At 32.9% G+C, this 13968-nt stretch overlaps 1 protein-coding gene across 2 annotated transcripts; it reads left to right on the top strand.

Moving 5' to 3' along the window:
* Positions 1–2302: 2302 nt before the first annotated feature.
* LOC111404147 (nuclear nucleic acid-binding protein C1D-like) lies at positions 2303–10403 on the top strand. Of its 2 annotated transcripts, none has more exons than XR_002704660.1 (6): positions 2303–2601; positions 4495–4550; positions 5124–5178; positions 6019–6099; positions 6179–6416; positions 10154–10403. XR_002704660.1 is itself a non-coding variant. In XM_023032903.1 (6 exons), exons 1-5 carry the CDS (start codon positions 2391–2393, stop codon positions 6407–6409), a joined length of 639 nt encoding a protein of 212 aa, XP_022888671.1. In that variant the 5' UTR covers positions 2303–2390; the 3' UTR covers positions 6410–6416; positions 10154–10403. The 2 variants fall into 2 exon arrangements, 1 of the variants encoding a protein (XP_022888671.1); XM_023032903.1 differs by having other exon boundaries at positions 6174–6416.
* Positions 10404–13968: the final 3565 nt, after the last annotated feature.

Below are 13968 nucleotides of genomic sequence, written 5' to 3'. Positions count from 1 at the left end.
GCAACAACTTGTCTTTGGTTAGGAGTTTTGATTGAACACTTAACCACAAGATAAAAGAGTTGTTAGGTGCAATGCAAGTCCTCCAAACAACAGTAGTCCATGTCTTCTTGTCCCAGTTGGCCTGAAAAAGTCATATGCTCGTGAGGCGCTAAGCTTCCCTTCAACAACCCAGTTCGCCAATCTGCCCAACGCAGCATGTGCATTACCTTCAGGCTGAGCGATTTTGTCCCTGACTTCCAGTAGCTTTTTGAGCAAAGGTGAGTCCCGTTTTCTAGAGGAGCATTCCCAAATTGTTGTCCCTCGCAAGTAAATATGATTTATCCACCGCACCCATAGTGAATCCTTCTTATTGTGGATGTTCCAAAGTGATCTTGCCAGCAAATTGTTGTCCCTACCTAGATCCTTTTCCTTTTCATTTCATTTAATGTTGCAAATGCTTCATCAACTTCCCCAACCTTGAACAAAGCGTCAATGAGTATAGTAAAAGTATCAACATCTGGTTTATGACCATTGGCCTCCATCACGCCCCAGAATTCCTTCACTGAGTCACTAAACTTGTCTAGCAAAGTTATGTAAGTAACTTGATCAGTTCATCGTCCAATATACCTCTTTAGCAGTATCAATGAGAACCGTGAATGTAACCACATCTGGAGCAAATGTAATAATCCATTGTACTGATATGCATTCAAAACAAACGCAGCTTTTCTCATTTTTTCCAAAGCCCAAGTGAGTGTTTGCCGAGCTCCCCCTCTTATGCTTAGACCCTTAAATATAATCAAGTGTCTAAATTCCAGTTTACAAGAGCCACACGGAATAGCCCTCAAAGATTCAACATTTCTTAGTAACTAACGCATTGTCAAAGCTTGAAATTACCAAAGCATATTCTTGAGGGGTTGAGCATAATCACATTCATGCATGAAGAACCAAAGGCAATTCAATTACTCTGCAAGTGTTGGAGTGAAAATAGGAACTCAAAGGATTACAGTGATAAGGCTTTGCGTGGTTCCGGTTCGTTGAAGTGCTTAAAAGAAACCAATAAACCAGAGATAAAAGTAAAAAATGGAAATTATCTGCTACTACTTACTAGATATTTTGCATTTTTTTTATCGGATAAATAAATGTATTGATCAAAATTTTGTACAACTACTGTAAGTATTCCTGGGCCTACATAATTCACTTTACAATCGGTCTCATTACTGATAACAAGAGATTGAAAATCAATCAAAACATGACAACTTCATCTAATCGCTAAGGCTACCTTCAAGTAGGTGCCTATGATCTAATTAGTCCTATGGACTAATCAATAATGCTTCTTACAAGTTGGTGCCTTCAAAAATTGCTATCCCAGTAGGAGACGTTGGGCAGCTTTGTGTGAAGAGTCTTCAATTTTCTTGCCTTGTAAATAGGCATAAGCAGTTTACTTCACATTTTTTGTACAAAAGCAAAGTCGTTTTGAGGTTAAAATATCCAACACTAGATATGTCACTACCAGCTTAGACTTCACATTTTGCAATTTTATTTTATTTTTAATGACGGGGAACCCGCAGCAGTTACCCTTCGCGTGCGCACTGGGTAAACCTTCAGGCTGATGCAGTAGCTTGCAAACCACGTCAATCAGATAAAACGTACTAAGCAAGCCCGGTGTAACAAATTCGACCGAGAAAGTGTTGATAGGGAGAATCGAACTCGTAACCAAAGGCCTCCACACTTATATACTCCACCAACTCGTCCACCCCATGAGGAGTATTCACATTTTGCAATTTTGCTGGGAGGGGAGATGGAAAAGGGAAAGATTCTATATTGAAATTAAAATCTAAATTTTAATTTAAGTTAAAGTCAATAATTAATTTTAACAACATATTTTATGGAATCTAAACTTTTCAATCACACATATCATCAACCTTGGTCAAAATCTACTAAAAATCTAATTTTTATTTATACCAAATATGAGATAAATTCTAATCATCAACTTTTACTCATTTTTATCATTAAATTTTCATAATGAGCATGTTATGCTCCTGTTTCATGAAAATTAAAATCTAAATTTTAATTTAAGTTAAAATTAATATAAATAGGGCATAATAAGAGGGTTTTTGGGAGGTATTTTTATGTAAAAATGTATTTTTGAATAGTAAATTGATGGGAAATGTGTAGTTGAAAAATAAGGAAATTTTTTTGATTTTTGTATAATATTATTTTAATAAAGAATGTGTGGTTGAAAAGAAGAGGGAGAAAAATATATTTTGAAAAAAAATTGAGTACCAAACTGGATATAAATATAAAAAAGTTCGATTATTGCAGTCCTACTCAGATTCCCCCTACTGCCTCCAGAAGGCAAACAAAACCTCCATAGAGACAAGGCAAATTGGGTTGTGAAAAATTGAAAAGCAATGGAAAGTGGAAGCAGTAGTACTGACAAAATTATATCAGACTCAGTTATGGAGGCAGTAAAGCGAACGTCGAGTAACATAGATGAAGTGAAAGCCAATTTGGAAGAGTTCTTGAAATACTGTGATACTGAAACCCTTTCTCAATTGGAACCTCTTGAAAGGGCCCAGGCTCTCTTCTTGATTGCTAAAGCCAACACCACTCTTGTTACCTGTATGTATTGCGTGTATATATGTTTGTGTTTTCTCTTTTAAAACTCAAATTTTTCGAAGCCCTTTATTTTCGGTTATATGCTGTGAATTATTGAAAATTGAAGTAAATTCTGTTTTTCTATTTTTATCTCTATATCATCATATGATGATATGAAGGGACTTTTTTTTTTTCCTTTATTTTGAAGTTCTTCAAGTGACTCTTGAAATTGAAGTGAATCTTGGTTTAGATATGATTTTTTGCTTGTGTGTATATTTTTCTGCTGCTGTTCCAAAATTAAAATTTTCGTTACTTGCAGCGAATTCTTGTAACTGGAAGTAATTTTTTCCCCCTTTTTAACTTTATCAATCATCATATGATGGGATTTTTTTTTCCTTTTTTCAAATGAATTTCTGAACTTGATTTTGAAGAGGTAATTGTCCCAATAAGGTTGTGTGTTCGATTGCTCACTACAATTAAAAGATGTCGAAGTTTTTATCAGTAAACTTATTAAAGAGTTAGACATTACTATCAGTGGAATCACTTCCATTTTGCGTCTCCAACCGAATGGCTCCATCATTGGTAGATGGCCAATCACAGAAGAGGGACCATCCATGTAAGGCATTTTTGATTGCTCACTATACTTTAAGCTGGTTGTTTTGGCCACTAAACTTCTCATAGTAATGTCAGTGTGATTTGGAATCATTGTTTTTTTATTTTTATTTTTTTATGTTTAATGTTGCGATATCATGTGTTTAGAATGTTCATTTCAGGCTGTATATTTTATTGATTTTTTTTCTGATGTTATTATGTGTTTAGAAAGTTCTAAAAACACTTGAATTTGTGACTTCTACCATTCAACATAATAGCAACACACAAAAATTCCATCAGCGAAATAATTCAATAAAATGTTCAGTTTGAAAATAACTTTCTAGACACATAAGAATGCAACATTAAACAAAAAAAAATAATAATAATAAGTAAAATCAATATTTCTATATTTTTTTCGGCATCACTTTGAGAAGTTTAGTGGCTAAAACTCAGTTAGCTTAAAGTATATCAAAAACGCATGCCAAAGTATAGTGAACAATCAAAGATGCCTTGCTTAGGCATCTAAAAATTATGGAGTGCTAGCTGTGAAATCTGTCTGCTAGGTCCACTATTCTGTTAGAGACACGAAATGAAAGTGATTCCAGTAAGTAACGGCCGACACTTTGGGAAGTTAAGTGATTAAAACTCAATGTCTCAATGTGTAACGAGCAATTGAAGACGTCAACCTAAGTTTAGTGATTATTTGGACAATTAACTCGATTTTGAATAAAGAGAGTCTACTTTTTATTTTTTTGTTTATTTATGTCTTTTTTTTTTTAATGCCCTTTATTTTCGGTCATTTACAGCGAATTCTTAAAACTGGAAGTAAATTTTGTTTTAGGCCCTGTTTGAGCCCCATTATTTCCTCATTAAAATGAAAAATATGACCGTTATCCATCACATCAAGCCACCATAGTTGACTTTTTATCACTTGTGTGGGGCCATAACGACTATATTTTTCATTCTCATTTTTACAAAAATGTAGCTCAAACGGGGGCCTAATGTTATTATCTCTATCAATCATCATGGGAAGAGACTTTTCTTTAGTTTCTATTCTTTGACTTGATTCTTGATATTGAAGAGAATCTTTGAGTTTAATTACATTTTTTTTTTTTTTGTTTCCTTCGATATGTGTGTGTATTCTGTTTTCCGTATTTTGTTTTAAAATTTTTAATCACGCTTTATTTACAATGAATTCTTAAAACTGGAAGTATAGTTTGTTTTTATTACTTTTATCTTTTTGAATCATCATGTGAGGAGATTTGCGAAATCGAAATAGAATCTTGAGTTTAATTACAGTTTATGTTTGATTATGGTGGTTTTTAGTGAGGCTGAGATGCAAAGGTGTGAACCCAAATAACCATCCAGTCAGAAAAGAGATCGTATGTTTCTTTTTTATCATTCTCCTTCTCTATATCCATCTTTCTTTGGTTTTTCTGACTGTGTTTTTGGCTTGTTGTGTTAACTTCTTCTTAGTATTTGAACGATCACATGTGCACGCATGTGAAATCAGGTGTTGATCAATGTTACTTGCTTAAAATTATTCAGAATTTTTAGGTTGTGAACTGTATATTGGCTCAAGTTATATGCTTTTGATATTTTGTTCAGTGTTTTTGCCTAAAACTTTGATTTTTGACGGTTGACTTATTTACCTTTTTTGTGGTGCATGTTTATGTGTTTAATAATTCTGCTTTCCTGTATGAATTTCTTGTGCTTTCATTTGTGTAATTTATACTTGGTCATATGTGTATCCACATCCTGAGGTCAAGTTTATGTACCTTGCTCAGTCCAGATGTATTCCCCTGATTTTCTTGTGCACGTGTGCGCTTTAAGATTTATTAGTAATCTGCCTTATGTATTTGTGATGGTAGGATCAGCTTGATGTTCTAGTTTAAGATTATTAGTAATTTTTTTACTACTTGTAGTGAGTGTGTGTTTCTAATGGTTTTGTGCAGGATAGATTAAGCCTGTATGAGGAGAAACTGCAGAAATGCATGGATTTAAGTAAAGGTATAATTGATTCTCCTCGACTCACATTTTAAATTGACAGACTAGTGCATTTTACCTCATATTGATAACCCTGCTATTTTTTAATTTTTTTTCAAAAGAAACTAACTCTCATTGATTAAGATTCAAAGGCATAGTTAACCTATTCAAATAGAACTTTCTCTTGTGGTTTTGGGTTGTGGTGTATGGTAACAACACTGTCTTCAATCATTGTTTTGACTCTTTCAATTCACGTCAAGTTAATGCGTATCTAATCATACGGTTTGTTATCTTGAAAGTATGGACAGCAATGATGCATTGACACGGACAGGCGTGTCCGACACGATACTTATTGGATACGTTGACACACGATTTTTCAAGAAAGTACTGACATAAGACATAGCCGACACGTTGATTAAATTATTGACGTAGCCGAAAACATTGATTAAATTATTCAAAATTTTTTATTTATATAGTATAAATTTAGTGTATACTTGTTATTAATTTTTGTTAACATCTTTTAAATACGAGTACTTATTTGTTATTTACTAATAACTTTGAATTAAAAATATATAATATTTCTAGTAAAAAAAAGGAAAAATAATTATGGTAGAGTGTCGTTATCGACACGTATTGAATACGGACACGCTACCCTAGTTGAAGTGTCCATACTATAGAGATAAACATGCATCTTAATGAGAGGAAAGTAATGCGCCAATTGTTATGCAAGTTAGGAAAGTGGTCCTTAAAATTTAAATTCAAATATTAGATATTTTGTTGCATTAGATGTATAAAATGTTGGACGAATCACTTCGTAGAATTCATCGTCATAAATGGTGATTTCCATTGTTAATTTTTTTGCAGCTCCATTACGACCTTCAGCCACCATTAACCCAATGGCGGCAGCCCGTTTTATTGAGCACTCCTTGACAGACCTTTCCCCAGGTAGTAGTCAGTTATTTTTGGGCATGACATTCTTTCCATTGAGTTATCTTTTGAATAATTACATGGTTTTACAGAGCAGAAGAAAAGCATGAAGGAAATCAGTCGCGGGGAGGTCACAAGGATTAAATATGTGGACAGGAGTGTCAAAAAGAAGAGAAAATATCAGTCATCTGAGAAGCAATCTGTTCGTGCTGCTGCACAGGAATTTCTCGAGAAAGCAGCATGTGAGCTACTAGGTGACAATCAAAGTGGTATTAAAGGACCTTTACAACCTGAAAATTCTGATGATGATTGCATAATTCTGGACTGACCCTCTGGTAGACTTCATATTCTTCTCTTTTTCACCAAATCGCGTGTTTTTGCTTACACTTTGATCATTTAATTGGGAATCCTAGATGTTTGTAGATCCTAAGCTTATCTTATCATGTTGTCCTGTTGATTCAAGTTGGAAAATTGCTAGGTTCAACTTGTTCATGGATGGTAATCTAAGAAGCACGGATACGTAATTTGAATATGATACGATACGGGTACGTCAATACGATTTTTTTTGAGAAAAAAAAAATATTAAGATAAGAGGATATGGGTTATAAAATTTAACATAATGTCATTAATATAAAAAAAAATAAAACAGAAACATAATAATAAAAATAAAATAAAATACTAAAACATTTTATTTTAATCCTTAATTGTCTAAACTTCATTTTCTTTAACATCATCAACACCAGCTTCTTTATTATAATTAAAATAACACACTCCAACTTTGGTTCTTCTAATGATAGATTAGCAACCTCGAGCACTTCAATGCCTTCAAAATTATTAAATGAGTTTTCGACAATGTCCCACATTTTGGATTCTCTTTTTGAATAGAGATCTAATATTTTTTATAAACTAATTTTGTATTTTCAATTAATATAATTAATATTCGATAAGTTATTTAAATAATTATAAGTGTTTATTAACATTCAATAAGTTATTAAAATAATTTTAAAAAATACATATTCGATATGTATCCGATAATAAATAAAAAATAATTAAAAATACATATCGGAATGTGTCTAAAATTTAAAAAATATAAAATAATTAAAAAAATGTATCTGGTACGTATCGGAGGGTATCTAAGAGCATCCAAGCTTGGATACGGGTGCACAATGAGTTTACAAGTATCCATGCTTCTTGGGTGGTAATTTTCTGTTAACAATTTTGTTGTTATGATGGTTTGGGGTGGATGCAATAATATGAAATTTATGAAATTCAGAGCTAATTGGTAATGTTTAACAACCTTATCTTAAAACTCGAAGAGTGTTGAAGGTGTGGCGGAAGTCATTATCATGTTAATTATGTAGGTATGTCATTTTCTTACATCGATGAGGACTTGAAAGGTCACATGTTTTATCATCATTTTGTAGAATTATTTGAAAAGACCAAGTTTATGTGAACACAGCGATTTGCATTTTGATGGGAATAGCTATATATTATTAGCTTGTTTGGTTTGGATTAAAATCCGATTTTAATCTAAGTCAAAGTCAAACAATCAATATTAATTACATTTTTCACAGGTTTCACCACTTTTCAACCACACATTTCAAAAACTTTCATCACAGTCTACTAAAAAATCTAATTTTAATCCCTACCTAACATCCCTTATCTCTAAATTATTTTATTGAGATAGAGGTTGAGTTGTGACTATACTAGTTTATCTATACAGTAAGTTTCAAAGGTTTATTTTAGTCTATTACAATAAACTTTACTGCATGTATTCTGTTTTCAAAAGTGCCTTTCACATCTCTCCAAATTGTGGTACTTTTGCCATGACAATGGTGATGAAGTGACTGCCGGGGGGGGGGGGGGGGGGGGGGGGGGGGGAAAAGTTTTTTTTTTTTTACTTTGAATATGTGTGGATATTTCTATATGCTATGCCCTTGTTTGAGCCCCATTTTTTCCATCAAAATACATTTTTCAACGGTGATTTGATCCCACTTTAACCACACATTCTTCAATAAAATAATATTACACACTAATTCATGACTTTCTTTACTTTTTAACCACACATTTCCATCAATACACTATTCAAAAATGTATTTTTTGAAAAGCATGTGGCTCAAACAAGGGCTATATATGTTTTAAAAGAAATTAACAATGAGTATTCTTGTGAATGAGAATGTACTTGGGAATAGTGAATCCTGGTAAGTTGGGGTACATCAGTTGTGTCAAAAAAATTAAAAAAATAGACATGGAAATGATGATTCGATTCCTATACCACATGCCACTGAACAATTCTGTTTTTTATAGTTGAAGTAATTGACGTGCAACTTTGCTGACTTGCACCAACTATTTGGCAGGCTTGTAAACAAACTCCTGTTCAGATGAGAATTGAAAACCAATTTCGAACAGTTTATTGGTCAAAGCCAATTCCTTTTGTAGCTTTTTCCTAAATTAGTCTAGCAAAGAGAGTATTGGATCCATTTGAACAGACACTAGTTAAAAAATTACGAATCTAAGTGCACTTTCTATTTCAACAGACAATCTTGTTGAAATAATTTAACAAACCAATAAAATATAAAAACATGCCCATCATGAGCCATATACTATCTTAAAAATCAATAGTAAAACAATGAACAAAATTAAATGTCTAACTTGCAAACAAACATATATAGATTAGTAAAGTGAAAAGTTCTTAAATTAGTAACTAACAGAGTAAAAAGTTCTTAAATTAGTAATCACGTAATATATTTAATCTAAACTAGAAGTAGAAACAAAGTAGAAATATCTTATATAACCACTACTAACAATATCTTTATGGGACTCATCATCTTCCTCTTCTTTATTATTAATTTCTTCTCATTCTTTGATATCGTCCATATTCTCCTTTCTCTTTCCTTTCCGTGTAAGCAGGAAAAATGAAAATAAAAGAATCTATAAAACATTCTAGGTTGTAAAGAACCAGCCCAAAATAGCTAAGGCCATTTACACACTGGCAAACTTGTTAGTAACCTTGAGGCGTAAGCCTCACAACTGGAATTAAGTTGCATGATTTTAGCAAATGGGCTTAAGGTGCTAGATTTGGGGCATTTTATGAAAGCATCACGTGAGGCGGGTTTTGCGGCATAAGCATCAAATAGTTTTTATAAACAATGATCACTGAACCCTAATTTGTTGTTTGTTATATAATTTGAATTGATTCTTATAAACTATATCATGTATATTTAATCCTTTTAAGTCAGCAAGTTAGACCCATTCATTATGAAATCAATGCATGGTATTGGTGGTACTTTTGTGATTTTCTGTTATAAAAGTAATAATTCAGCCAAGATCTCCTTGTAATATTGATTTCTTGAGAATTTAATTTCTCTAGCAGTAAGTGCGTGGTTGCGTTATTTATAGGAAAATAATATTTGCGTAGTTCAACGTCATAGCATCATAGAATAGAATGTTAAGGTTGAAAGGAGAAGTATGGTACTTGCTCTTGTACTTTTAACTAGCTGCTATTTATTCTTGTTAGAGTTTTCTACTACTTTCTATAATTTCTGACATATGGTCTCACTAAATATAACTATCGAAGATAAGTTTTGTCTTGTCTTGTTTGTAGAATAACTTGCATCATTTTTTTCCTAAACTCATTGTCAGTCACAGAAATTAGAACTTTTCCTTACTTTTTAACTGCACTTTCTCCAAAAGAAATTACTTTTGTTTAAAAATATATTCCCAAAAAATGGGGCTCAAACATAGTCTTAATATTTGGGGTTCTAAATTAAATAAATTAATATGTATAGAGACATATTTCTACTTACTGCTCAGAAAGAGACTGCTGGGTGAAATTTTGATGTAGTTTTGATTTGATTTTGGTAATTTTAACCTGCAAGGGATATAAAATACAGTCCATAGGGGTGAAATATTTATTAAACTTGAACTCGGTGCAGTATATTAGCATGATGGGAATCTCGAGTGATGGAAGCATAGTACTCTTATATGCATTCTTTTGCTGCCTTAATGATAACCCTGAATATTCTTGTTATGTTTCATGTTTTGACTTCTTTCCCTTAACTTCTCCATGCAGTGTCCGTCACATGGACTGTATGTACCCGTGTTCGCGGATAGACAATTATCATATGCGATCACAGAGATTACGGTTTCCCTGCCTATACTCCAAGCAAAATATCTGTCTCTTTTTCTTTTCTTTTTTCGCACGGTTAGAAATCTCTCTCCTTTCTTAAAGAGAGAATATCTAAGTTGTATGGTTGGAGATTCTTGTATATTTAGTGATTTCGTTAATGATTTTTTTAGTATATTTGATAAAGTTGGTGAAATGTGTTGTTGAAATGATTAAAAGTATTACGGTTTCCCTGCTTATTGTAACGCCTCGACCCGCATGGACGGAAACGTCACTCAACCATTGTACCTTAACCGTAAAGTTAGTTCAATATATTTTTAGTAGAAGGTATAAAGATTAACTTTTAGAATTTAATTAAAGAATTTTCTTTTTTTATTTAAACAATAAACCAATTCTAAAAGAAAAAAATTTCAAAAATGTTTTTAGAATGGGTTTCATGCATGTAACGACTATTGATGTGAAATTTTGGCAAAATTTAAAAAGTAATGTTGTTCTAGTTTTTTTCTCAAACCGTAATTGTCAAAATAAATTTTTTTCATAGCTATCGACTTTAAAACTTCATCAAATTTTAATGTAGGGTGGTAAACTCCTTATAATGTGACATAGTCAAAAGCTAGCTTCCATCGACATCATATGGGGTATTAAAATATTTTTCAAAACTCAACAGCGACCCGGTTGAAAGGTAAACCAGTGCAGTTACCTTAAAATGGAATATAAAATTCCATCGACGTCAAAATCACATGATTTCAAATTTATTCAGTAGTTAATCCATGAGACTATCAAACGCAATTGGTTTCATCCAAAAATTCCAAGTAACGAGTGAGTTATGAATTTTTGAAAACAAAGGTAGAAGCTGAAAAACAGAAACAGCACCCAGCATAGTTTACTTTATGTGACATATAACCTTTTACCGATATTGGATTGACATGATTCCAATTTTATTCAGTATCTAATTTATTAGGCTATCCAATCCAATTGGTTTCGTATAAAAATACCAAGTAACGAAAGAGTTATGATTTTTTTTAAAGATGAGACAGAAATTGAAATTTCTAGAGAGACGTCAAAACTTTAAATCGCTAACTTTTTTTTTTGTATACGGTGATTTGTAAATTTATTCCTATGACGCATATCTACTTTCAAACATAATTTATTCATAACGAGTGTTCGTAAAATAGATCCACACAATATTCATAGAAATCAAATTTAAAGAAAGTATAAACATATCAAAATCAACTAATGATGTAAATCACCGGCTTCTCCATGACATGTTGCATCATCCTTTACCATCATCTACGCCTCAAGAAAAATCCATTCAAGTTATAGGAAGGGAATTAACCCATGAGTTTGAAACTCAATAGATATCATCAGCGCAATTCGTTATCAAATTAGAAATTCTGAACTATAGATTCATACCGTCATACGTAGATGGATTTCCGGCAAAATTCAATTACTATAGCATTATCATAGCACGTAGAGCCGGAGAATGATCATTCAAACTGTTGTAGTGCCGAACCACCGTACCCGAAGGTACCATCTCATTTAAACATTTATCGAAAAATCAGATTTGAAAACGAATGAACGCTTGCACCTCTACCTACCTTGAATTTTCTTGGATAAAAGAACAAAATGTATAGAAAGCCTTCATTCTTTTCACCCTTGTTATTCCTTAAACTTAACTTGATATGAAATATATATTTTTTGAGAGAAAATGAGATGAAATTTGGATTTGAAGAGGAGTGTAGTGAAAAAGTGACCTTCCACTTCTATAACATTTCTTTTTAATGAAAAATTAAGTAGGAGAGTTGTATTATCATTAAATTTATTAAATTTAGTCTTTAACTAAGAATTTGAAGAGTCTCTAAGCTATAAAAATAATTCATATGAAAGTTTTATAAAAAATATTTACATGGTGATTCGAACCGGGGTTGCCTATATGAAATTCCATGTAGATGACCATTAGGGCAACCAAGTTATTCATTAAATCTTTGTAATCAATTTTACTTAAATTTAATCTCTTAAATTGTTGGGCTTTTAATTAACTTATGACTTGGGCTTTCGTAATCTTACATGGGTTAAGCTTCCATAGGTCGTTTCTAAAATGGGTTAGGCTCGTGGTGCTAGATCATCACAAAATAATAGCATAATTCCATTTTATTTTTTTCTCGGCTACTACAATTCTTACACCTTAAATAAAATTTTGTCCTCGAAATTTACCTTATGGTTGGACAAAGAGTGTTGGGTATTTGTCTTTAACTTCTTCTTCTCTTTCCCAAGTAGCTTTTTCTACTCCATGATTATTCCATTGCACCTTGGCCAGTTGAATCTCCTTGTTCCGTAATTTATGTACCTTTCGATCCAGTATCTTGATCGCTAATTCCTCATAAGATAAGTCTTTTTGTACTTCCAAGGATTGGTAGTTGACCACATAATCAGGATCATGCATATACTTTCTGGTCATCGATACAGGAAACACATTGTGAACTGCCGATAGTTCAGGTGGCAACACCAATCGATAAGCCACATTTTCAACCTTCTCAAGTATTTCAAAAGGTCCAATATAACGAGGTCGTAGTTTGCCTTTCTTGCCGAACCTAAATACACCATTTATTGGTGCCACCTTTAGAAAGACTTTCTCTCCAACTTCAAATTCCAAGTCTTTTCTCCTGGTATCTGCATAGCTCTTTTGTCTATCTTGCGCGGCCTTTATCCTGTTACGGATCTTATCAATGGCTTCAACTGTTCTTTCAATAATCTCTAGTCCCAAAACTCTCTTTTCTCTAACTTCGTTCCAATGAATAGGTGATCTGCATTTTCTACCATAGAGAGTTTCATACGGTGCCATTCCAATAGTTGTTGGAAACTGTTATTATATGCAAATTTTACTAGAGGTATATACGATTCCCAACTGCATCCTAGATCCAGAACACAAGCCCTTAGCATATCTTCCAAAGTTTGAATGGTCCTTTCAGACTGACCATCAGATTGAGGGTGATATGCTGTATTGAAATTCAATTTCGTTCCCATAGCTCCTTGTAAGCTCTTCCAAAACTTTGACATAAATCTCGGATCTCTATCAGATACAGGGACACCATGCAATCTTACAATCTCTCTAATGTACAATTGCTCCAACTGATCTAGACTAAATGTTATTTTTACAGGAAGAAAATGAGCGGACTTCGTTAGACGATCCACTATTACCCATTTAGCATTATATCTTTTTGCTAACCTTGGAAATCCTACCACAAAGTTCATTGCGATATTCTCCCACTTCCATTCAGGTATGTCTAATGGATTTAATAACCCTGTCGATTTTTTATGTTCCGCTTTAACTTGTTGGCATACTATGCATTTTGCCACAAATGAACCTATATTTCTTTTCATATTCCTCCACCAAAATGTATTTCGAAGGTCTTGATACATTTTTGTACCACCAGGATGTGCGGTGTACGGGGTGGAATGAGCCTCCTCCAATATCTCCTTCCTCAAAACTTCATCATTTGGTACACAAATTCTTCCTTTAAACATTAGTGTCTGATCCGAAGCTATTCCAAAATCCTTTCTCTTATCAGTACCAATCTCGTTCTTGATCTTCTGCAAGAATGGGTCTTTATCATGTACTTCTATGATCCGATCTCTAAGAGTAAGTCAAACCGCCAAAGTTGCTAAATGAGCAGTGACTTGTTCTGGTGTGGTAATGACTTCAATTTGCAACTTTTCCAAGTCTTTCATCAACTCCATCAAAATAGTAGGTAATGATGCCA

The sequence above is a fragment of the Olea europaea genome, chromosome 11 (genome assembly GCF_002742605.1).
Source record: "Olea europaea var. sylvestris chromosome 11, O_europaea_v1, whole genome shotgun sequence".
Taxonomy (NCBI): domain Eukaryota; kingdom Viridiplantae; phylum Streptophyta; class Magnoliopsida; order Lamiales; family Oleaceae; genus Olea; species Olea europaea.
This window is presented reverse-complemented; position numbering and strand designations above follow the sequence as displayed.

Excerpts from the sequence above, each read along its gene's own strand:
- LOC111404147 (XM_023032903.1), top strand. The coding sequence starts at position 2,391 with ATGGAAAGTGGAAGCAGTAGTACTGACAAAATTATATCAGACTCAGTT. Across the intron at positions 5,179-6,018 it reads ATGCATGGATTTAAGTAAAG|CTCCATTACGACCTTCAGCC; the intron begins GTATAATTGATT and ends ATTTTTTTGCAG. Across the intron at positions 6,100-6,173 it reads CTTGACAGACCTTTCCCCAG|AGCAGAAGAAAAGCATGAAG; the intron begins GTAGTAGTCAGT and ends ATGGTTTTACAG.